This window comes from Mesitornis unicolor, unplaced genomic scaffold (assembly GCF_000695765.1).
Source record: "Mesitornis unicolor isolate BGI_N332 unplaced genomic scaffold, ASM69576v1 scaffold14255, whole genome shotgun sequence".
NCBI classification, from domain to species: domain Eukaryota; kingdom Metazoa; phylum Chordata; class Aves; order Mesitornithiformes; family Mesitornithidae; genus Mesitornis; species Mesitornis unicolor.
In genome coordinates this window covers 44,947-71,579 of record NW_010186283.1, presented here as the reverse complement: position 1 = coordinate 71,579, position 26,633 = coordinate 44,947, and the positions used below count along the sequence as shown (strand labels likewise).

Sequence of the window (26,633 nt, the reverse complement as noted above, 5' to 3'; positions counted from 1 at the left end):
GTATAGTTATCAGCAGAAATATGTTTAAAATAATATGTAAATGAAACCCTGTAGGGTAAGGAACTAATTAAATTTGGGGCACGATTTTGTGACTTTTATTAGCATTATACTTGGATGCATGCAGTGTTAAGGATTTGCTTAATTTTAGTTAAACATTGAAACATTTGACTGTGGTCACAGATTTTTTTATTTAAACACAACAATAACATTATCTGTGCCTCAAGTTCTTGTAAGAGCAGAAGAAGGGGAACCATGTTTTGGAAATCTGATCCTCAATGCAGAAGCTCTTATAGCAAAACTTTAAAAGCTGGCTTGAAATGTTAAAGTATATTTAAATCACTAAAATAGATATTGCCTAAATCTCTTTTCTGTGTCTTTCGAACAGGAGGAGACATTTTCTAAGCCTAATTTTCAGAGCACTGTTTTATAGTACAGAGCACAATTTCAGCATTGACAACCTCGTGTAATTGAAGCCAAATATCTTTGTCAGTCATTCCACTTCCTAATCGCTGCTGTTCATAAATGCCATAGAACAGTAAAAAAAAGTTTAAAATAATTGGCTTTTTAATTTTATTTATTTCCTTTCTTTATACATTTTAACATGCACCTGTGCATACAGATACCATCTAGCCTTGGTTTTTATGTTAGGGCCAGCACAACGATATGTATGTAACTGGGAGACCATTGAAAGTCGAGGTTTATATCTCATAGAGCAGAAGGTAATTTTAACCTTGTATTCTCCCATGGGTGTGTGCCTGTGATCCCTGGGAAGTTAACATTAATTAGAAATTAGCAGGGAGCAATTGTGCTTCCCCTGGAGGATCATTTTTAGCACAAATTTAAGATGAAAGAAAATGAGAAGCTGTGTTACTGCCACTCATTTGGATTATTTTCTTACTTCCTTATGATCATAAACGATCGTCAAATCCTTGTGAAACTCCTGAAAAAAAACTGTTAGAGATTTGTTGGCATTTTTGGGCTGTTAACTACTTTGAAGCCTTTTGCTGAAATGAAACTATTTTCGTATGTTTTATAGGTGACTTTGTATCAACAACTCTCAGCACATACCATCTGAAAGGATAGAGGTTAAACTTTACTGTTTCATTTTCCATATTTTTGTCTGTCCTAATAAGCAGGGCAGTTCTAAATCTGAACACAAACTGGTCTAGAAACTGGATCATTCCTTCACTCAGTACATATCTGATTCAGACCCATCTGCTCTAAAAATGGTAACAGGTCGTACCTAACAGCTACCCACCAGTGTCCTATCAATGACTCTTCTGTATACTAGATTTAGTTTTTAACTTAAAGCAAGGTGAATCTATATCAATAATAAGACAGTAAGAAATCAGAGCTGTGGGCATAAAAACAACTCATACAAATTTAAACATTTCCCAAACAATGCATTCACAACAAAAATCGGAAAAATGGATATATGGAAAATGTTACATGTAATGAAGAGAAGTTTACATGTGTGGCTTAACTAAAAAAAAAAACAGTGGGCACAGTAACCAAAAGTTATAACTAATTATATAATTTTACCATTAGTAACTGAATTTTTCTATGTTTGCCTTTCCAGATCACTTTAGATTTATGACACAGCGAACGTCCTTTCTGCAGGAAAAAAAGCCCTTATTGCCATTTATCATAACCTACTTTGGTGAACAGAACAGTTAGTGCTTTGCCAGAGTATTTCAGAGTGCTGTTCAAAGAGAATGTTTGTGTTGTCTGGTTTTGATCTTCAAAAATATTAGAATGTTATATAGCATCAGATGTAATTGTGAGATTTACATTCCTGATTGGTTTGTGTCTTAAATATCCTATGGAGTTACATGGTAATAAGTCATAACATGATTTTGTGCTGTTGGCTACCTAACGTTAATTAGTCCTACTTTCTGCAGAATGCAAATTTATTTGAGGTATTTTGAGAGCTTTCATCGTTACAAGAATAGCAGAAGCTGAAGTCTGTCTTTTAACATATGTTTTTACAAAATGCAGCTTTTACTTGACAGTATTATAGTGAAGTACAGTAATTATCACATTAAGTGTGATAATATTTTCATGTTTTCATTAATAATGCAAATAAAGATTATTTTTTTTCCCCCAGCAAAATGTTCAGCTGATTCTTTAGAAGAAAAAATTATTGCATTGTCTGAACTAAATGTGCATTCAAACTCTGATTATGTTTATGCAACAATAGTGGCTGGAGATTTTTTTATTCTTTTTTGGAATGTAGCATCTGCAGGGAATATGCTCCAAGCCCTTGCATACAGTTTGGACAGAAATTAATTGTTCTTTCTATTTGACTTCTAGTTAAGCTAGAGCATCACGCTTCCACTTGTTAACTTTGTCACAAAAGCATGTTTCACATTCACCTTAAATCCTCTTCTATTACTTTTGATGAATTCTTTTCAGTAGTTTACCCTTTCATTTTTAAAGTTCTAGCCTGAGGTTTGTCCTCTGACATGCTGGGGTTTTTTTTCCTTAAAAGAAGAATGTAATTTCTGACCTGCTATAGATTTGACTTTTCCTGTTTGTCTCAAAGTTGGTTTTTTTCATTTTCTGGTGGGTATTCCTTTATAAATAAACTGTCTTTAGTTTCTGAGAGAAAAAAAAAAATCTAAATATCCTGTCCTACTGACAATTGAGCCCTAAGCCAGAAATTCACAATGGCATCTTCAGAATATTGACTTCCTAAAATCAGTGTATTTTTTTGTCAAGGAAATCACTCGCAGTCCAAGTTTTCAGTTACTCCAGTAGCACCTACGTGGGGTCCAAAGAAAACCAAACTTGGGGACTTTGGCGAGGCATAACCCCAAGGTGCAAGAGTGTATGTTCTCCTCACGCAACTTCCCACCCAGTTCCTGGGACTTGAAGAAGCCTCAAAAAAAAGTTTTCACAGCTGGAAATAGTATCTTTGCAAGTTTGATTGATCCTCATAGCCCATGGCTATACTGAGATCACATTGTTGGACACTACAGGTAATGCAAATTTACCTTTTTCACCAAAGGAAGTTTGTTCTGGAGTTACTAGCTGTGATTCTGATGCATAGGATTTTAAAATCTTGCACCTTTCCATCCCTCTGTCCACAAGGACAATGGGTTTCAGGCCTTTCAGTATCTTTTGGGAGTTCACTGCCATCCTTGTCTGTGAAGACAGTTTAGCTCGCACAGAAAAAGGGCATTTGTGCTCTGATGTTTGATTTTCATTTTGTTGTTGTTTTCCACAAATATAAGGCAGCATTTGTAGCGTTTCTCAAGCCCTTTTCCAAAGTGATTTCCAACTTTTCATTATTTTAGGAAAGTCAGTGTGCCTTGCTTTTTTTTTGTTAAAACTCATGCTTTTCTTTAGATATGCTTATTTTGTACCCTGTCTGCGTTTTACCTTCTGCATGTTGAGGGAGAACCACAAAGAGCAATCCCTGAACTCCTTGTATCCAGTGTCGAAGAGTTCAGAGAGGTTCGTAGACTCCTCAGAGTCTCACAGTAGATGAAAGGAATGTTACGAAGCCAGGAATAGGGATCACGTCCTTCTTTAACAGCTGCTTCACTTAGACCTTATGCAACTATGCTCTGTGTCATACTTTTGTATTTTTTAGTTGCAAAGTGGGCACTTGAAGCTTCATTTACCAGCTATGCTAAGTGCTGCCCTATTGAGGAGGCTGCCTAGGAGAAAGCTGTGTTTGTCATAGCTGTCCTTCAGTCTTAGTTAATTCAGAGATGTGCCTTTCTTCAACTTCCCATATTCTTGGATTATCTACAGTAACTACAGGCAGTCCAGCTGAAGAAGAGAGATTGTTTGCCTAACCATAACTGGTTTTACTTTGAGATATACTACCTGCACATGTAACCCTTCAATTTAGCCATGTTTCTCAGAGTTATGTCTAATCTGTGGATTCTGTCTTTGAGGGGAACCAAGCCACTACTGGCTGAAATAGGAGAGCCTGAAAGGTTTTCCTTTGGATGCTGCTGTTATAATAAACATCACAGTTGAGAGTCCTTGCATATATCACTGTGTGATCACATGAAGATAACTCATCTTACCTAAAGTGGTGTATAGGTAGATAACTGATCTTTCTTCTTCTAAACACCGCTGCTTTGTTATTTTTTGTTAACACCAAATGTTAAAGAGATTTTTTGTTTGTTTTGAATGTTCAGTTCTCCCCTGAAGGGTGAAATATTAACATTCAAGTCTATTTTTAGGATGAAAACGGAGATAATAAATATTTCCAAATCCTATTCTTTTCTGCTAAGGTAAAGCCCTGTAAAAACCTTTAGTGAGATGCTTAACTACTCTGTCTTCTACTTAGCTGTAAACCTGCTGATATCCCTGGAATTTCAGTACTGGCACTGAAAATGGGGGAAAAGAGGTGGTGAGAATTCTAAACACTTGCACTCGATCAGAGGATGAAACATTTTCTGTTAATAGACTCAAAAGTTATGTCAGTAAATAATTTCTAAAGTTATTCAGGCTTTTGCTACCTACTTAAAACATGTCTTTACCTCCCACCCACCCACAGGAAATAAGCATTTTCAGAATGTTGGTACGTGGTGCAGCTTTGCATTAGTTGCTCGATGTTCTCTACATAATAAATGAGCTTAAATTGTCTGAGATCCAGTTTGTTTCATCCTCAGTGATACTAATTTGCCACTTCCGTTAAACCTCCTTTTATACTGTATCTTCTGTTTTTCTCAAAGTGGAAAAGCCAGTGTCCGTGTTAGGCCTACCAAGTTATACGCAGACACTTGATTTCAGCTGGGGAATTTACAGTGCGTGCACCAATGTTGTAAATGGTCCACCTTCCTACCTAAGGAGTCTTCATGTCTAATGCTGGTACTGCAGAGCCAAAAGGGTACCATTGTGCCTGGCAGGCTTTCCAGGTTCTTTAACTGATGCCCAAAGGTCATCATGGAACATTTATGTAGTTTGATAAAATTTATTTCGGTGATATGGTCTGAATGAAAATGCTCCAGTTTCGACTGAATCGATTCAATTCCATATTTGTGTTCTTCTCTCTCTGCATCATAGTATGCATATTTTATATAATCAGTCATTACATTTAAGTAGACTTTAACAAGGAGAGTTCATGGTAACTATTAAAGTCAAACTTGACTTCAGCTTGCAAAATTGAGTGTATATAACAACCTTGTTGCATTCATTTGAAACATTTTTCAGATCTTTCAGTAGTGATTTAGTTTAATTCTGCAGCTTAAGCCTGCTCCTTTAGTAACAAGTGTATGAGATGTTTGTCAGCACCTTTTTTGGGATGGTTCCCCCCCCCCTTCCAGCAAATTGTAATGTGATTCTCTGATTAGAATGTTGGGAACCACAAAAAATGTATTTTTGTTTCATCTATGTCAAGTCTTGCTATCAAATTACTCTGCCTTTGTTTTTATAATTGTCTCTTTAGTAATAAAAGTTTTCCATTTTTTCCTTTATCAGAAGTATTACATTTAATATTCTTGTCTGAGGACATAACTGATGTCCTTTTATAATTATGTTTTTGCAGGTTTTCAGTTCTGTTCCATCTTTTGTATAAAATTTCATGAGTATTGTTTTTTCGACTTCTGCCAACTCTTTGAGGATTTTCTACAGTTCATCATTTCCTCAATATAAAACTGATGTCGGTTCTTGAGCAGTCGCCTTACTCCGTGCTGATTCTCATTTCTTTTTCAATAGTAATCATCCTGCCTAATCTCCTAATTGTGGAGGCCTCTGAGACTCTATTTGGGTTCTGTGACTTCATGTGCCAGGTTTTTCTGTCTTACCATCTTGTGTCAAGATACAAGAAAATCTGTTTCCCTTAATCCTCAGATATTACTCCTGTGCTTTGAATCAAGTTGGTAAACCCAGTTGGTTTGATTGTATCTCTTATCTAATTACATATATTCATATATGAGAAAATACATTATTCTTCTCGGCTACATCTTTATTCATCTTCCACTGCTATTAAATTTATCTGAAAAGTTGTTCCCTAAGTAAATTTTTTATACATCGACTACTCCAATTTTAACGCTTTAGTGATACCAAAGAGCTGCTTTGCCATCATTGGAATGCTTTCATATCTTTGAATTCTTCATAAAACGTATTTTTGTCTTTGATGTTTCTTCAGTGATAACAGTATAGTGTTGATTTTGTGCTAATTCTCTTTTAACCTTCAGTTGTAGATTTGTTCACTGATAGGTCAAAGCAGGTAACTGCTCACAATGTCAAACTTCCTTAATAATTATTTCTCTACAGTATGAGTTTGCTAACTTTTAAAGATCTTTTTTCTGCCTGTTTTACTTCTTTAAAATGTAGTAACAAACTTACAGTGTGCTCCACTGTGTAATGGAGTACACATTCTATCTGACACATAAAAGCCCAAAATATTTCAAGTGTCCACCTTCCAGTCTTCTGTTTGAGTAGCTGGGGTGGTTTGATTTATCTTTTCAGACTTCTAAATTTTATTTGGAGTTCATGAATAGCTTTGTTGGTTTGGTATTTTTTTGTGGGATATATGATAGTAAGCTGATACCTCACTTCGTACTGATGTGCACTATTCCCCTTGTCTGAAGTGTTTTGGATTGTCCCGTTTAGGGAGTCTACCTTTAGGCAGCAAAGCTACTGCTCTAAAGCTACTTCGAGAGTTGTGGCTATGTACAACCTATCAAAGTCAGAGTCCTTCAAAAAAAAGGCACCTGAACATACATATGTCAAACAGTTCTTAGTTTTGTTTAAAGTTTTTGAACATGACAGAATATACTGCTGTTCTGTTAATGACACTGTAAACTATGCTAACTGTAATTTTTAAGGCATCTGCAACTTTGTGACACATTGAAAGTTGAAATAGTTCACTGAACTGAGCAGAGAAATGGATAAGAACATCTCCGAGGCAACAGCGTCTATTGAATTTGATTGTTTTAATTTTGTCATTGACAGACTAACAGTCTGCACTTAAAATACCATCTTTTCTCTTCCTGATTTTGCTTGTGATGTCCTGTATGTGTGTTTCCATCTGTATGTTTGCATCTGAACATTCTTCTTCCAAACTTTTCCAGGAATGTGTGTATTAATTACTTCCATTGATCTCCAAAATACTAAACCGATTTTGCCTTTTACAAAGAGATGCTCTTAAATTACTGTCAGTTTGAGACAAATGAAACCGTTTCCAAAGTGTTAGAAACAAAAAGTGCATAAGAACCTGCTTAGCCAAGGCCATCTTTCTGAAAGGTGAACCAGGAGATTTTAGCGCTGATTCCTGGTGATTTTGCTTTTCCTGCCCAATGTCCTCAACTGCATACCAGAGTAAGCCTGTTTCCCCATTTGGAAGTGAAAACACAACATTTTGCTTTAAATTATGCTTTATTAACTGATACATAAATTATTATTTTATTGTTATGGGCCAGTTTTGTGTATTTAAGGAAGTCATCTATATTCTGACCTTGCCTGCTGTTTGAACATACCAGAGGACAAAAAAGACACTTCTCACAGTCATTCTGCTACCTTCCAATTAACTAAGTGAACTGTGCTTGCATATAAAGATTGATACTCTTTCTGCTGTGATTTATTTAAATTTAGGTTGCTATCAGAACATATCATGAGTGAAATGAGACAGAGTGATCTACAGACAGTATTTGTGGCATATTATCACTCCAGTGATGCCCATTATCTTAACAGTCATGCCCAACTCTTTCTGTATATCAGTCCAATTTTTTTTTACATGAATCAATAATTCTTTATACACGCTTACTTTGGAAAATTTGCTTCATATTTTCTTTAAACTAATCCTTGCAAGGTTTCCCAGTGATCCAAGTTATATTGCATTACCTTGATTTGGAACATAATTTACATTATCCTACCATACTTTCATTAGTAAAGCACACTGGATTTCTTTGGTTAAGCTCATGGGTTTTGGCTTAATGAGGAAATGGCATTTCTTGTGAGTCTGAAATGTTACTTCTGAGAATTTAATTCTGAAGCTGTATAGGGTTGTGTTTCGAGCACATCACAATGCTTGTGTCACACTTTGTTCTGAAGTTTTAAGACCATATTGTCACCTTTGCCGGTCTAGCATGGAATAAAACCAAAAAACTTTGAAGTTCCATAATAGGAGCTTTGAATCTTTATAGAGTGGGGATGGTTAATACATGGGATTTTGAGCCAAATACTACACTTACTTTTAGAACTGATAATTTGTTAATAAAATTTGCTTTTTATGCTGCTTACAGAAGCCATAGTTCCCTATACGACCTTTTTCCATATGGTTATGTGCAAATATTGCTCCTTAAGGAAAAAAAAAGGAGTGTTACAGCAGTGATAATAAAAGTTTCTGATGTACCAGATCTTTCTTTTATAAAGCTATGAATCTCAAGCCTATCCGGAAACATTGGCCAGTCCCCTACATCCTCTATGCAGCTGTTAGTCCTGAAAGCTACCTGAGCACAGGTATTGAGTCTGCAATTATCAACATCTCTGAAAAAGGATACAGAATTATAGCTGTCATAGCATTGCTATCCAACATGCTTTTCTGTTTTGTTATTTGTCTATTCTGTTCTTAATTTCAAAATCCATCCTCTTAAATACAGGATTAACTTTGTACGCTGTTAGTCTTTGTTTCCATATGCAGACATTCAGAGCCTGTTGTTTTCAGAGGTAGTAATGTCCTCCAATAGTAAGGGGAAAACATCTCTGAAAATTAAACCATTTGCATTTCATGGGGGATACTGCCTCTGAAAAAGTGACATTTAGGAATGTATAACAATGTACACCAACAACTGTCTGGTGTAAAACCGCAACACTTTTTAGTTACAATAAGAGTACATGAATTGTGTTTTAAATGTCTCTGGCTGGCATTCAGACAAACTACTCACGGCTGCTAAAACCTTGCCCTGGCTGACCTGCCTGCCTCTCTGTCTATCTCAAATCTGTGGTTCTAATATTTGATTACAACATCACCTTTTGTAAGTACTGTGTCAATAAGTATGTAGCATATAAGCTACGGTGTTTTGGGTGTTCAGCTGGCATGGTTGAAGTTGTATTTCATGGGGTACTCTGAAAATGGAGTGGAGATGGTTAAATTCAGTGCACATCATGCATGTGTCATTAACTGCTGTTTCCTTCACAACCTCAATCCTTCCCATGTAGATGTTTGCAACTGGAAAACTTTTCATGTGATGATTTCTCACAAAAGAATAGGACAAAAAAAGTCCAGCCAAATTGTTTGTGTACCTTGTGATATGAGAGGATTGTCTCTTTTAAAGCTGTCAGCTGTTTTGGGGTAACTCTTTCGAGCTGAGTTTTATTTCCTAAAACTTCACCTAGCTAGTGTGTTTCTGCAAAAAGTTTCTCGCTTCCGTCACATTCATACCTTAAGGGGAAATAATTTAATATGGAGTGGGCTATTGCGCCTCACTATTAAGATCCAGCTAAAGTCAGCTGCACAGTCCTTGACTTTTTCAGATGGCATCTCCGCTCAGCTTTGTTTTTGCGATGACATACTCATTGATCGGTGTCTTTTAATGACAGTTATGTTTTTCTGAATTCCTATTCAGTAATATCTCAGAAAGAAGTGGAGGGTGATACTGATTTGAAGAGAACGTAGATATGCTGGTAATCCCAGGCTTCTCATATGAAGCAGGTAGAGCGGGACTCAGTGTAGTGTTTGTGTCTCTGTGGAAGAGAGAATTTTTTTCTCCATCTTTTATTTGGCAGTTTCTGTTTTCCCATAGCAGGGGAAACCAGTAGTATGAGTCTTTTTTTCCTGAATTTTGACACATACCATATTGTCTGTTTTACCGGTTTGTTGTCCCTGTTGCAGACTCTGCTCTCAAAGTAAATTTCAGAACATGGCTGTCTTAAAGGTAGTGAATTATTTTGGGGCATAACATTTCTCTTGATGTGGAGTGTTTACCAATACTATACTTGCATTTTCTTACAAATTAACAACTGTCATTGGCCTTTCTCACTTGTTCCTTACCTTGTGTAAGGTCCCCTACCTTTTGCTACCTGCTTACTAGAAAACAAATGAACCTAAAACTTAAAGAAAAATTTAAAAAGCAGATCATTTATCTAAATTCTAGAAATGCTTTTTTTAATTTATCTTGTTGTGCCTGTATTGTTAAATGCTGTCAACACCCCTCTCAAAAAGGATATGTCACAATGGGAGATGATACTGTGAAGACTAACAGAGATTATCAGAGGTATGACAGATCTGTCACATGAAGGAAATTAAGGATGCTTCAGTCTGGAAAAGTGCTAATTGAGAGGGACTGGAACAGAGGTCAGTAAAATCGTGAAGAGTACTGAGAAGGTGAACAGAGTTGTTACTGATCTCTCCCTGTCTAAAAATTAGGGAACGTCAGTCACATTAGCAAGTGGCAGGCTCCGAAGAGAAAGATTTAAATTTTTTTAATGGTTATGCTATGGAGTGGTTTTAGATTCAAGGGGAAACCGGACAAATTAATGGAGAAGTCCATCACAGGCTCCTGGTTACAAAATGACCTCTGACAAAATGCAGTTGTTGGAAAGAAGCAGCGATTCTGGGGGACTCCACATCTTAAACACTTCCCTGGGCTTCTGCTGCTGCCCATTGCTAGGAGAAGGCTCCTGGGCTAAGGTGGAGCTTTGGTCTGATCAGTCTTATCTTCAGAATGCCTGAAACATTACAGAACTCCAGATCACAGAGAGGGACAAGCGCAAGTTTGGAAAATTTTATTTTTTTTTTAATTAACATTTGTTAATGGAGCACTGCTTGCAACTTTTTCATTTGGTTTCTTCATGCCAAAAAGGCATGCTAATAATATTTTTCTATGTGCCTGATTTCTGTGTCAGAGTGAAGAGCTAAATGTCTGTCACTGAAACAGACATGGATGAGTCCTCAGAGCCCAAGACATTTAGCATTGGTGATAAGCATTGTGTCAGACTGAGAAAAAGTATATAATATTTTCATATATACAATACTCATGGCTGAGATCCTATTATTTCTGACCATGCCTGACAGCTCTAATGTTTAACAGTGAAGGGTCATAGAAAATAAGTGTAATTTCAATGGCTGCTTTAGTGCAGCAAACATTAAGTCAGTTCCCAAGAACAGTTCCCTGGTGCAACCCTTAATAAATTCAAACTTTATTTTTAGTGATGACCTTTAGTAATGCGAGCCTTGATCCATTGAGATGCTGTTCACTTTTGATGCATCTCCAAATCCCTTTTTTATGCATTTTAAATCAACACACGCTTATTCTGAATTTATGCGTGTGGATAGACGAAGAGATGTAATTTAAACACATCTGTTCAAATATGCATTTCAGATCAACTTGGTGCCGGTTCTCATAATACGGCTGAGTTTTTGACGGGTATTATATCCCTAAAGTACACAGCAGATGGTATTTATTAGAGATTGAATGGAAATGAAGTTAAAGGATGTTGAGCTTTTTGTCTTAAGTCGCTCATTTTTTTAATCATAAAACAATAATGATCTGAAGTTATAAATCTGTAATGAAGTTCTGTAAAATGTTTCATTTTTGTGGGAAGAATAGAACACCTTATTGCTTAATAAAGTTAGCCCAAGTTTTAACTGTTTGGGTTTTTTTTAAGCAAATTGATAATGGGAAGTATAATGTTTCTAATGAAATGTTTGGGCTGCATCTAGTAGGAATTCTAGCCACCTTCACTGTAATTGTTTAAAGAGAGTAAATCTGTGTGTAGTCTTCCATCCTCAGGCAGTGAGCTATGCTAATTATGAAATATACTTTTTATCTAGGTCACTATTCCCCGAAAACAAGGACAGACCCAGTCCCTACTCACACGGAGTCCTCCATACCTAAACTTTCTCAAGTTCAGTTCTGGAAATCAGGTCTCCTGGCTACCTCCAGGTGTTGTTCAGCCCAGTTTCTAAAAGAGCTCTTCTGGGGGCAGAAGATGGGCTTGGAGAAGATCAGTCATGAAAGTACCCAATCTCGCTCTCAGTCAAACTCTGAGAGCTGTTAGGTTGCGCATCTTGATCACAGCTACTGCTCTGCAGCCTTTGCAAGCTGAACTGCACCAAACCCACTAATGACTCCAAAGTTCAAAACCAGCCTCCTAAGCTGCGCTTGCAAATCAGTTGGAAGTTGCTGCAGATCGCAAGGCTCAGGTGTAACGTGTTCCCCATGGGAATCGCCACCATGAGCAGCCTTCAGTGCTCTGTAAGGTGTGCAATGCAAAAGCAGGATGCACATAGTGACTCTGTAGCTCTCAGGCCACCCTTAATATGTAGTTTCTGCTACCCTTGGAATCGGAAGTGTTTCACTGTGAATTACCTCCAAAATAAATGGTAGGATTTACGGTCTTGCCAATTATTCTCCCATGTGTATATATAGATTCACCTTTCCTCAGGGAAATCTGCAAAGATACTCTGAAGAAATACTCTGGGGGTTTCTGTGTGGTCCTCTGGGGTTTGTTTGTCTGTTTGTTTGTTTGCTTGTTTTTTAAACCAGCATATAAACAATACAGCATTATAGTTTCTTTGTGTGGTTTGTTGTGTCTTAGGCATCCACTTCAGAGAGATAGGATCTAAGTGGTGAAAAAAAATTTTTTAAATTATGCATTTTACTCATATAAGCAAAATATGACTTAACTTAAATGTCTGCTGGTATTCAGTGTTACAATAGTTGAGTGAAAGTAAATGAGTGAGTTGACTTATAAATGAAACCATTATAGACTATTACAAACAATAACAACATAAAGTTATCTTCACTTTAATGCAGGCAAGCTGCGAGGTGAAGGAGAAATGATTTGTGAGACAACCTGAATTTGTGTTAGGCAGTAATAGAGAGCATTTTAAAATATTTGAAATAGTGTAATTGCTTTGTGGTGAGAACACGTACATGAATAAAAGATGTTAGCAGGTGTCCTGCCAGGGTGGAATCTCATGCTATTGTATTTAATAGAAATATATACACCGTAAACAGGTCTAAATTTGGTAAAAGTAATCAAAACAGAAAGTCTGAACAACTAATACGCAACACAGTTAAAAATAATGACATTTAAGCATGGTAGTTTATTAAACTATTTTCTTGCACCGAATAAAAAAGCTTTCTTTTTCAGAGAGAGGCTACAGCTTTCACACATTTCTCAGTATGTGATTGTATCTGACACTATTGGATGTAGTACACATTTAGTTTTTTTCAAATACAGTTTATTACACATTTAATAGAAATTGAGTCAAAATGCAGTAAATCCATCTTTTCAATTGTCTTGATCTGATCGACAGTTTGATAGAAGCAAACATAAGGTCCCTCAGACTAAAACAAAGCTTGAAATCAAAAATATTAATACTGACTATAGAGGAGTGAAAATGGGTACTACTTTCACATTATTTATATTTATTTTATTGAGTTCTGACTCCGTGGCCATGTTCACTCCACTGTCTTGCCATCTCTCTGTTCTTTTTGAACATATTCCAGCCTGTGTAATGTCTGTCCTGTCATTTATACTTCTACTGCTAAATTTTATAGTAGTAGTTTAAATCTCTTTCTTCAGAAGTCATGATTGGATCTTCCCTGCTTATCCTATATTCAGCTGCAAAAACTCCCATTGTTTGTCCTGATAATTTTGATGATGTCGTTATGTGTCTAGAGCAACTGAACACTGGAAAAGGAAATGGCAGCATTAAATAGAATTTCATATTTGAACTAATAACATAAGTTCTTCGGTGAACTCAGTTCTACTGCATGTTTTCCTTCATTTAATTTTCTTAATAATTAATGTTCATTATCTATCTATCTATCTATCTGTCTATCTATATATCTATGTATCTGCATTTGGGTAAGCAGTCTTACCAAGTGATAGTTTACATCTATCCATAAGGCTCGGTCTGTTATAATTTAAAAGGCTTCACGCAGGCATGTTAATGAAAAGTCTACTGTCATTGAACCCCGAGGTACTTTCCAGTTTCACTCCATGTGTAAATCAGTTGAGCAATTGATAGGAGGATTTAAAAGAGCTCTCTTTTCTGCCACAGAGGTTTTGAGCTTGTCCATCCCACACTACTTTTAAACGCATATGGAAAAAATTGCTAAGAAAAACATCGTCAGTGGATATCTCTTTATTAGAAGGCTGTTCATCCATTGCATAATTTAGGGTAAATCATAAACTGAAAAAGATGGAAAACCCCCTGCTTCAGAAATCATGTTCAGGTTTACTAACTCCAGACACGTAAACTAGGGGTATATTTGTGCTGTGCTCCATTCATAGTTCATGGAGAGAGTGAGAAGTGCAGGAGGATTTCAGATCAGAAGTGGACTGAAAGTACTCTTTCTAAAAGTGTGGGGAACGTCCTGTGGCTTAATTCTCAGGTTAATCTCCATATAGTCGAGAGAGAGAGAGAGGCAGGGTGAGGTTTCATGTTGTTACCGGCCTTTGAAAGAGGCAGCGCTTCCAGCTGGGCAGTCTGTTTCTCTTGTGCTGGCTCTAGCTCCTGTGACTCCTCAGTGAGCAATTCACGTTCAAGTCAGAAATCCCACAGGACCAGGCCTTGTAGAGAAAAAAGAAAGAGCGGGAGGAAAAGAGCTTATGGAGGACTGTGTGTGGTCGTGGGGAAGATGCAAATATCTCCTTCAGCTCCAACACAGCACAAAATGGCATGTTGAGGTGTCTGTCAGGTTCTGTAAATGTGCTTGAAACTCTCAGATACCTTCAAATTATTTCATCCATTAACTTCTTTTCATTTGCAGGTTCCCTAAACAGGCATATACTGCAAAAAAGTTCTAAAATATAACATAGAAGGCTGCAGTAACATTACAGTGAAGACTGGTTTTATTTTCATAAGAATTCCACTTTTGTTTTCCTAACATTTTTTCAAAGCAGATCTCTGGTTTATGAATCAAGATGTTGTTAGGTCATCACATTTTTCGTTTTGACCTTAATTACTGTAGATTTCCTAGACAGTTCTTGTACCTTGCTGTAAGAACATGCAGATTAAATATATTCATGTAGCTATATATAGCTATATATATATATATATATAATATATATAGCTATTTATTCTAATCCAGTATTTTGTTATACTGGGAGGGATGGAGGTGGGGGAGGTTCAGAGCAAGTTGGCTTTAAGTCATTGCTGGATTTAAATGTTAATTGCTGAAAGGGAAGTGGGAAGAATATGTGAACATGCAAAACGATTTCAGGCGGTCACGTGAGTAGGTGAAGGTGCTGATGAATTGCATTTTAGCTCCTTTACATAATTTCTTCCCTGACCATGGATTAGGTTTGTAATGTTTATTGCTAAAGGAAATGTTTTCTGTAACTAAAGCCACAGGAAATGATCCATGTAACACCTGAATCCTAGCAAGTTTCACACATTTGCTGCTGGTTTTCCTAGACATCCTGCTCTGTGAAAACAGGGAGTTCTTTTACTGTTTTATTTTTGGTAGTGTGACACTTTTGTTTCTTTCCTACATCAAATGACCAGGGATTTTGCATTTCCCTCCCCACTTACCTTCCATCAAGAGTTCTCTAACTTCCCTCTAAGGTGAATTCCTCTGTGGTAGCTGTCACTGCCAGATCTGCTGTACTCCTCTGTTACTGCCAGTCCAGTTTCTGCATTCTCTAACATGTAACTAATCCCCTGAGATACCTGAGCAAACCGAGCTCCAGGAGCTCACCTCAGACTGATTTATTTTCCTGGGCTTGTTTAGGACTAACTTGGATACCTGTGAGCTGTGAGGAGACAACTCTTAAGGCAGTAATTAGCCACAGCATATTCTTTACTTTACCCACATCTTTACTTTTAGGCATCAGCCACTTCTTTGGGAGATAGAACAGGTTTTTTTCTCTGGCCCAAGAGGCTAACTGGATTCCTCTTCAGGTAGAGGGTAAGATGTTGCATTTCTTCTGTCCCCCTTCAAACACATTTGTTCCTCCTTTCTGTGTGGTTTTGGATGTCTGTCCTCTCATGATCCTTTCTAGGTCTGCTGGTCCTTACAGCATCACACTAAAACGGACCCCTTTTTACTGTAAGATGAAGTCGCTGCTGCTTTGTGGATGGTTGGAACCGCCCAGGATTATGGTGATTGTATTGCTGGTCTGGTTCGGGATGACAGAGCATGAATCTGCTTGAGTAGATGGAAGGGATTTATCTATGTAGAGGGACATATGGGAGAGAATGTTGAGGAACCCTAAGTATTGGGGCTGTATTATCTTGTACATGGCATTGATTATACCTCAAATTCCTCTTTTTTTCTGAAATTATACAATTTTGTTGTAAAATCTTCCAATTGAGAGTTGACTTGGAACTGGGTTTTTTCCTGGTTTCTAAAGTCAAGGGAATGGAGGTGATAGTACCTATTCAGAGAAAAAATCTTGCCGAATTTATGATTGCCAGATAAAATGATTGCACGCAATTTTTCTAGGTGTTTGTCAGAGTTATAAGGGTTTTAAATTGCTGGCAAAGTTTAAGTCATTTTGTGCTCAGAGGCTTTGAAACAGAATGACCACCTTCATTAGCTTGGCTGTAAAGAGCATCCAGGCTTCCTGTTTGAAGCAACTTTCTGCTTTTTAAAAATAATTTTGTCTTTCATAAGGACCACTGTGTATTCTTGGTTCACTGAACAATGTGTTGTGGAGCTTCTCTACTGACCCTAGAAAACATTTGCTGCAATTGAATTTTTAGACTTGCTGTAAATGCATTTATGTAATAAATGTTACAAAATGCTTACTGGGGGTGCTCAGCAGTTTTTCCTTTGTTTACTTCAGAATTGATAAACTGCATTTCATTTCACGAAACAATTTAGTATTGGCTGATGCACAAGAAATTGGTTCCTGTGTAACTTTGCATTCTCTTTTATTGCTGGGACAATATTTTAAATATCATCTGAATGTACACAATGAGGGTTTTCGTGCTGCTTTCTATCAGGCTGTCAGAGCAAAGGTCACTCTAATTTTCAAGTGCATATGTGTTTTGTATATTTCCACAATTATGTCTTTTTCCCTCTTTCTTCATTAAGGAATGATATTTTGCATGCGGAACTAATTGTACTTATTTTTGTTCATCAATGCATTGAGAAAGGCTAAGAGCTTGATTTTTGTCGGTAACTGGATTTTATTCTGAGTGAAACCTCCTGCTTTTCTCCCCTTTCAAAACTACTTTTTAAACAATACAATCAAGAGTGGTGTAAAAATGCGCTATGCAATGTCATATTTTAAGCAGTCATACTGGATTGCACTGTAATTAGTTGCTGTTGCTGAATACGCTCTAGTCCTTATTCTCTTTTCATACTCTAGCTTTTCTTTGTGTGTAATAATTCCATCCAGGAAGAAATCTAATTACTAAGATAATTAACACCTTATCACCAAATGGAGTTCAGACATTTGTAGAGTTTATGAATTTTTAAAATATGTAATTTCCTTTGACTGAATGACAACTGGCGTTATGGAGAAAAAGAGCATATTTTATTGTATCTGGCTTGATTGGACCTTATAATTCATGTTGCTATAGAAACAACCAAACCTTTATAAAGGATGGTATTACTACTACTATTGGTAATAAATGCTTTGACTGTTGCCAACAGTGTCATTAAGATGTTTAAAATAACTTCATTATAATGGTTTTGTCAAACTTAATGAATATTCTGTTCATGTTCTGAGAAATGGCAGCTGATGTTATGTGATATTGATTTATAAAGTAATGTACTTTTTCTTCCAGAAGGTTACTGTTACTGCACAAGATATTTGCAATGTGAACAAAGTCATGTTGCAGAATACAGTGCTCCTCTGTTCATTCAGTCCTTAAAGCTAACGAATCTTATTGTTATTTGATATCAAGCAGAACATCATATCCTGCAGTTTGTCAGTCTTAAGAAAGCAAGAGTAATTGAGGCTGTTTAGCCAGCAGCTCTGGGGATTTTTGCTGTTCTGTGCAATATTCAGCTTGTATTTCCTACTTACGATTATTGGACCAAGTCCTTGAAAATGTTCAGTTTTATACTGGTTTTGATTTGGCATTCAAATGTCATGTTTTAACTTCATCTGAAACGATGAAGTCTAAATTCATGAATTCAAAATGGAATTGAAAGAATTTTGGGGTTTTTGTGGAGATTTTTCATAAGGAAAAGATGAAAGAAGATTCCAATAATTTAATGTCTCATAAATTCCTGTGCAGCTAGCTATATATGCAATATATAGTATTATATATATATATATATGTAAAAAGGAGGCCAAGGCATTTGCTTTAATATAAGCTCATTGCCAGTACTGAAATAAAAAATTATTTCCTTTAAGTTAAAAAAAAAAGTCGCAAAAGGTATTTACGGCCATATACTGTTTGTACGAAAGCGGCTGTGGTGAACATAAGCTATGCATGCTCTAATATTGCACCTAATCAAATTACTAAGAACAATATTCTCTACTTTCCCTTTCTTGAGTCTTTTGCCAACAGATGCTCCTGTTCCAGTAGAACTCATTGTTGCAGCAAGTTTTTCTTTCAGCTATTCAAACTCGAGTTTCTTCTCCCAATGGAACCACAGCATTATTTTTTTCTGTGGTGATGTACTGTCTAATAAGAAATTATAGTTCTCTTTGGCCGTTTTAAGTGCTTTATAAATGTCATTTGGATTACATGCATCTGTATCTACAGTTCCTGGTGAGGGGAAGAGAAGCCTTCTAGCCATTTCTTTAGGTTGGAGACAGTCTTGGAGACCCCTTCTTAATCTCAGATGTGAGCTTTGCTTGTGGCAGTGGTCTTTATACCATTCACTTCTAGAAGAATCTGTCTCAACTATTCCCTTGCTTGTAGTTTACTTAAGACCTGAAGAATTATTTAGTTTGGAAGGGACCTCTGGAAGTCATCTCATCTCTTCCCCACACGGGAAATAGGGCCAGCTTTAAGTCAGATACCACCAGTATCTTTATAGGGTTCTTACTTTTCCTCATAAATCATATTTTCTTCAGTTCATCATTGTCGCTGATAGTGTAGTATCAACTCTTTGCTGTAGAAACAGGTCCATCTGTGTCAGTAGGGAGCACGGAGCACTTGTGAGCACTATACATTTCTGCCTCTCTGCAGAAGGGGTTTATCATTGTTTACACTTCACACAATCAGGCTGAATGCAACGCAGTGCTGTGGTTTTCCAATTTCTCACAGGACAGTGGTCATCTAGCTGGCTGGAGTCAGATTGGAAAACTGAGTTGGTAACTCCTGGGTCCCATAGAATGCTCTGTAAATACCATGCAGTAATCTTTTGATTGTAAGACTCATTTTTCTGGGCCATGTCACAGAAGGACAGAAGGGTTAAGGTTGGAAGAAATCTCTGGAGGTCATTTTGTCCAACCTCCCCTGTTCGAGCAGGGCCACCTACAGCCAATTGCCCAGGACCATGTCCAGATGCCTTTAGAGTATCTACAAGGAGGGAGACTCCACAGCCTCCCTGGGCAACGTGTGCTGGTGCTCAGTCACCCTCAGTAAAAGAGTGCTTCCTGACAAGGAGCACACCACCTGAGCCCCCATGCCCTTGACTACTGCCCACCAGAACTCTGTAGTCACTTTTAATACTGTCCAGGTTTCCACTAACAGTATCATTTGTGCCCACATGAAATAAGAGCAGGGGGTAGTAGTCAGAGAACCAGATGAGCCCCACAGCATCCTGGATCCTGGCCCCTGGACAGCACACCTCTGTAGATGGTTGGTCGGGTCGACAGATGCATGCCTGTGTCCTCCACAGCAGGGAGTCACCCGTTATGATGACTCTTCTTCCTGGTAGTCTTGTGTGGTTTGAGGGCTTGGAGGACCAGATGCTTTGCTGGTTGGCACATATGGCTCAACCAGGATTTTGAGGGTGATGAACCTATATTGCAGTTGTAAGCCATCAGGTGGGTCAAGAACCTTCCTCGTGGTGTCAGAGGTCACTGTCTTCCATCCTTCCCCTTCTCCAGAGGTTTTCCTTCCGTTGTTAGTGGGGGTTGACACTACCTGCTTCTCTATTGCAAATGGGGGCTGAGGCTCTTCAAGCTTTTGAGTTGCAGAAAAGATCCTGCTGTCTTCTCTGATGCTGTGCAACCAGCTCACTTCCCCCCATAACTCCTCCACTTGGAGGCACAGCTCCTGCAGGACAGAGGCCCATCTCCTGGCATCAGAGAAAGGCCCCTGGGACTTGGAGGGCTGCATCCACCATCTGAAACTCAGTCTGGGTGCAAGCTGCAACCCTAGCAGGGATGGCTCCTCCAGCATCTACTGGAGAAAATGCCCAGTAATGTATTACCATCCTGTTGGAGACTGTAACTGTGGCACAATTCCAGCTGAGGCCTCCCTCTGTGCACCCCCCTGCTGTGCCGACTGCTGCGCCTCTTGGCTGCCTCTCTTAGCTGTGCTCTCTGAAGCTGTTGCGCGTAAGGGCTCTGTGTACGCAGTCCAAGGGGAACAGTTAGGGAATGTTGACCTTGGTAAATAACATGAGAGCTCGGTGCCTGTGCATTTGTAAACTTGGGTATTTTATTTTCCTTTTAAAGCAATGCATAGACTGATTTTATGGAGTACTGAGTTAGAAATTAACTTGTGACCAAGAGATGTCTTTTTGGCTCCAAAGCCAATTTTGTTCAAAATTGCTGGGTTATATGGCATGCCAGTTCCCCTTTTTTTGATATCCTGTTCCACTTCGATAGCAGCATTATAATGCATTACATAGTTTATATATTCTGGTGGCTAAGTCGCAGAAGTTACACATTTTGTGGATTAAGCAATCAGAATTCAAGAAGTTTACTAGCTCTGCTGATCACCTGTAATTTCAAATGAAGGAGAAGTTGGTCCAGATGTTTTCACTCTTCTGTCCTAATCCAGTATTTTCTGCAATACCTTTCTTCTACTTCGTGTGACCTCGGCTGAGTACCAAGTGTGTATTTTGTTACCAAGCAATGCCTTTAAAATGTCACTATATTTTTCCAAAGATCATTTTAGGTCTCAATTTCTGTAGATAAAGTTGAGGGGTTATAATTCTATGTATACCAGGTTTCAAGGGAACAAGACTTTTACATGTCCTTAGTTCAGTTTTCCTTTTTATTTTCTTTACAGAGTGCCTGGAATAACATTTGCTACAGACGTCATCTGTGGTTTTCCAGGAGAGACAGATGAAGATTTTCAAGAAACAATGAAACTCGTAGAACAGTACAGGTTTCCGAGCTTGTTTATTAATCAATTTTACCCACGCCCAGGAACCCCGGCTGCAAAAATGCATCAAGTTCCAGCTGCAGTGGTAAGATCCATTTTCTTGTGCCACTGTTCACAGTGCGCTCACATGTCTTTAAATAAAACAAGTACATGAAAACATAGATTTTCTGCAGAACTATGCTACGATTCAGTTAAAGTTTGGGTTGTTTTTTTTTCATTCCAATAAGTGAAATACTTTTTGAATTTCCTTTGGAAATTGGCTAGATCACTGAACATGTTTTCCTATATAAATTATGTTCAGATTGTTAGGAAGGGTAAAGTAGTGGTTGTCCTGAAGTCATGTTCTTTTTATCAAGTTTTGGCTGAATGAGTGCCAAGAGCGGTAGCTGATTGATTATGCATATTGATTTTTTTCTCTATTTTAAGACTTTTGTGACTCCAGCTTGTTGTGAATAGCTATGCAAAGTACTAATAATAGAGCAATAATAATCTTTAATTTATTTGTCAAAGATCAAATTTGCAGGCAACTTCTTGTTGAGACTCCTCTTATACTCTGCTTGTAAACTCTGCTTCTACCAGCCTGCACGTTAAAGACCATGCATGAAATTGGAAATTAATCTTTCAGTTTTCAGGTGTTTTCTTCCTTTCTCTTCTTGAGTGAGAACCCTTCCTGGCTACCAACATTCTCATTTCAAATTCCCATGAGTAAAACAGCCTGTTTTCATATAGAAGGTAGATGATTACTGACTGTATTTTGATTGATAAAAACAGCTATTTTTAGCAACAATAACAGCAATCACATTTGAAGGTATGATTTGATATATTTTTTTTAAAATGAATTTTTAATTTTTGTAATCTGAATCTCTAAACAAGAAAGTATACAAAACTGATGCCTGTACAATAATTCAACTCATTTCATTTATATGGACATAAATAACATTTATATTTCCTATCAGTATAAGAATGAAAGTCAGCCAACAATGCACACCAGTTTAAATAAAAAACAGTTTCTTTTACTTTATATATCCTGGTACACTAACATGAAGTCAAAACTACGTATCAGTACTTATATCCCTTCGCTTAATACATCTGAAAGCTAAAGAAAGTATTTCTGCTTGCTCTCAGTATATACCACAAATTCCATAGGATGCGTCAGCTGGTGGAGGCATAAAATGAGATTATATTTGGCTTCTTTGTTGCTTAGAGAAGTACAGCTTGAGCAGTGACTGCTCATTTATTGTAGGCTATCTCATAATGGGAAATACTGAGTTTTCAAATGTAAATAGCTGCTGTTGAAATAGTCTTCTTAGTGTAACCAACTCACACTATTGAATTATTTTTATTAGTTTTGAATGCTTTTTACAAACTTTTGTCAATGAAAAATATGCATAAATGTGATTTCTGGAAGTTAGGAAGCTTAAGAATCTAAACATTATGTTTCTGTTTTGCATTCTTTCATCCACAAGTTTTTAAGCACACTATTTTCACAGGAGATGCAAAGAGCTTAAGTTAACTTACCCTCTTCTGTTTAACTGGGTGCCATGGGAAGACGATATGTGACAAGCTAAATTATTAAAAGGACATTAGCTGTTCTGTGGTTAGGAGTGTTACTTGGGAAATGGTAATGTCATTTTAACCCAGTTTTTCATTCTTTCTTCTTATTTGTAGCACTAGTACTTACCACTTTCAGTGAATTACAGCCTTCAAAGAAGATGGGGCCTCTAATCCAGGGCTGATGAAAATCTCTAATTAATAGATTTTGTTTCTTTCTCTTTTTTTCTTTTTTTTCCTCTTTTTTTTCCCCTTTTTTTTTCCTGTAGTCCTTCAAAAATCCTGTTTTATGAGATCCTTTGTTCTTTTATCTCTTTGTAGTAGTGGAGAGTAACTAGTCAAATAGAGCAGGAAGAGCTTCTGCTAATCTTTCATGTTTTATATTCACATTACTTGTAGACAGAAGCTGATGGCCTTCCCTGCATTACCAAGAGCAGGCAGGCATTTCATTTGTCATTCCTTGCCCAGAGTAACTTATGTATGTTTCTCCACTAGGAGAAGGAAGTAGCACATTACCATCTACACTATGCACTCTTACGCCTTCATCCTTTAATAAAATACTATTTGTGTCATCTTACTGTTAATGCATTTATTTTCTTGCATGTTCAAAGGGAAAAAATAGCACATAAAGTGACATCCAACTGTTACGTGCAAGCATCTGAGCGTAGATGTGGTACATTGTATTGCCAGCCTGAGCTCGAGAGCTGGTGCTTTAAAGGACCATAACATTATTCTCTGCAGTGGATGTGTTTGTAGGATCTCTTTATATCAAAAGAATTTGGCTATATGCTTTCACTATGGATGCTGAATAAGTGAGGAAGTTATTTGACAATTGTTATTCTTGTCTTTTTTTCCTAAAGAATGCATGTATTTGCTGTGTTATTTCAGCTTTGCAATACTTCTGCAATGGGCAGATCTATTGCTATTTGCAAACTCCTCTACTTTAGCGAGCTCCACTTCTCCAACTCTGGTTCAAGACACCTTCAGCGATTCTGCCCAAGTGTCACAGCTGCAATAATAATGTTTTTGCCTGGTCAGTTTGTTTTAAGTTAGCTCTTTTCAGGAAGACCTTATAACTTTTAGGGATAGTCTGTGGACTAACATTTAATGCTTTCAAATTTTTAGTGGATAGTTTCAATGGAAGTTGTAAACATAATTGTCTTTTTGGAGAAAATCCTCATTTGAGTTTATCTTAAAAAAATATAAATCAGCAGGTCAACATGGAATCTTTCCTTCACATCGATAATTTATCTTTTAAAGCCTTGCAGGCACTGATATTTTTCTAAAAGGGCAGATGACACTAATCCAGATGGACAGATCTGCCACTATAAATTCAGAAAAGACAGTTACGGCTGCAGGCCTTTCTTGTTTCTCCTGGAGAAAAAATGTCCATGGAGAATCAGACATCTGTCTAAATGGTCTCATCATTTCATAACCGTCAATTAGGTTATCCTTACTATAAATGCTGTCTCCAGTTTAGAGAAAAGTTAGAGCACAGTTAAGCAAAACTAGGCATGATTTGGGGGCTTTTTTTATAAGGAATTGCAGTGATGCTGAGTCATATACATGAAAAATGATTCAAGATATTGTTCAGAACTCAAATGCTTCCCCAAAAATTCTGTTTTTCTTGGCATTTACCCCCATTTTATCCACCTACTGCTATTTGCATTGTTTCAGAGATAGTCTGGATGTTCAGTGGGCTGCCTGAGAAAATTCTCACTCTGAAGTGTGTTAACTGTGAAATACTATTTTGTGTATTAATATTAGTATTAGCATTAGCATTAGTATTAGGATTAGCATTAGTAATATTTTGGACCTGGATTTCTCCATTTCCCTATTGGATTCAATCATAAAAATGGTAGTGCTGATAGTTGCTTAACTCAGATTACAGATTCTACTCAGATATTAAGAAGCAATGTAAGATTTAGACATATCTGGTAGGGATTTTATATTTAGCTGCATTGCAATGGATCAGAATGCTTTACTTCTAAGTGTAAAAAGTAATCTCTTTCTCTAAAATTAAGGGTTTATAACACCTTCAGGTTTTGATAATTTTAATTTCTCTGTCCTTGATTTTTTCAAGGTAGCTGTTACTTGCCTGGGGACTTGCAAGGAGCTTTCTCTCTCTGTTCTTGAGATTTGATCCATCACAATTTCTTACAGTGTTAGGGGACATCGTCATCTCAGAATCAGCTTGATTTCCATCACATGGAAATAACATGAGGAAATAGCCATTTTGAAAATCGGCATCGTAGTAGGGTACAATTAGGTTCATCTCCAGTGAGAATAGGAGATGGCAGCTAATTTGAGAGCAATAATGTGACTGCAGCTTCATGATTACACTGCCCTCAACTGCAGTATTTATTCCAATCTTTCTGTATGTGTTTTCAATAGTGTAAGCAATTCAGTTTCAATTATTGGTGTAATTACTAGATTTAAAAAAAAATCGTTGTGATGTCTAGATAAAAGACTACTTATTCACTTTCTCTTACAACGTCTTTCTTTCTGTCTTTCTATATATCATGAAATAATTACCTTGCTCCCAGCTAGAAAATTTTATGTCAGTCAACTACTGAACCTTTCTTTTAATTCCTCTGAAGACTGTCTCCTTAAATTTTTCTCTCTGTATTAGTTGCATTAAACACTGTTCTTACGCAGCTCAGGTGAATAACCAAGTTACAAACTTCGTAAGTGAACTATTATTTGATCTCAAAAATAGTTTGCTTCAGAAATAAAGACAGAGACAGGATATTTTCTTTTATGGTGTATAGCAGGGGTGTAAAGTCCTGGTTTTGCTAGGATTGAATTTTAGAGTTCCCTTTTAATGTTTCAGCAGAGCTGGATTTCTGAGAAAAGTGCAGCATTCGCTGATAAGGTTATTGTTTTCATTTTCGCTGGCAGATAATTATGTTTTTCATGGTTTCACCAGCAACTGTGGTTATAGTTTCTTTTGGGTTTGTTTGTTTGTTTGTTTGTTTGTTTTTCTCTCTGCACAAGAGAAATGGGGGCAAGCAAGAGTCCCAGGACTCTCTGGGATAGGTGACCCAGGACAGATGATCCGGGTATGATCTAAAATGACCAATAGAGATGTATTCTATCCCATAAGTGTCACACTCACTATAAATTGTGAAGTTTGCAGGGGATGACCCTTCCGCTGCCTTCTTCATCCCTCACTCCTTTGGCTCCTTCTGTCCCTTCCTTTCCCTTCCCTTCGTGATGGTGGCCTGTCTCAGTTCCTGAGGCTTACCCCTCCCTCGTGGTGTTGCCATTGGCGTACGGCCTGTGGCTGCTGTTTGTGAGTTGAGTATAGCTTTGATTGCTTTGCTATCATTGTTCCTGTTCTTGTTACAATTAATTGGCATTATTATTATTTAAGTTTGGTTTGTTTTAGTTATTAAATAGTCTTTATAACAACTGACGAGTTCTTTACTTCTGCTCTCCTGATTCTCTTCCCCATCGCACCAGGGAGTGGGGGGGACTTGTGTAAGAGAACTGTGTGGTGTTTAGCAGCCTGCTGGGTTAAACCACAAAAGGGAGTTACTAAAGTCTTTCAGTACATGAAAAGTACATACATGGTGTGCATGCCATGTCCATGATGAACCTTGTCTCACATCTGAAAGTGTCTGCCCAGTCTCTGAAAGCTCACTTTTCAGCAGCCTTCATCCCAAGCAGTACTTGCTCTAGGCAAGCATTTGCTTTTGGTTCAAGGATGACCAGGCCTATATTCTCTTTCTTCTCTGTAGGAACGTGTCATGTGCATCCAACCACACTGCAGGTGGTTTGCCCCTCTGCCACCCATCCATCTTCTAATATTGTGTCCACGCAAAATTCCTCCTGAATTTAAAACCTCATCCATCTACATACTGGGCATTTTAGCTGCTGAATATACCCATCATTGCTAGGGGAAAAAAAAAACCTATCAACAGACATTGTATCCCCCTCCATTTAATCAAACCATCCGTTAGAT

At 37.4% G+C, this 26,633-nt stretch overlaps 1 protein-coding gene across 1 annotated transcript in view; it reads left to right on the top strand.

Moving 5' to 3' along the window:
* LOC104541128 (threonylcarbamoyladenosine tRNA methylthiotransferase-like) overlaps positions 1-26,633 on the top strand; it is a gene marked incomplete at both ends in the record, with an annotated part of 137,238 nt that overhangs the window by 100,097 nt on the left and 10,508 nt on the right. Inside the window, one exon of the mRNA XM_010185107.1 lies at positions 21,020-21,200. Within this exon, the coding sequence (XP_010183409.1) occupies positions 21,020-21,200 (181 nt within the window). The remainder of the gene's footprint in view (positions 1-21,019; positions 21,201-26,633) is intronic.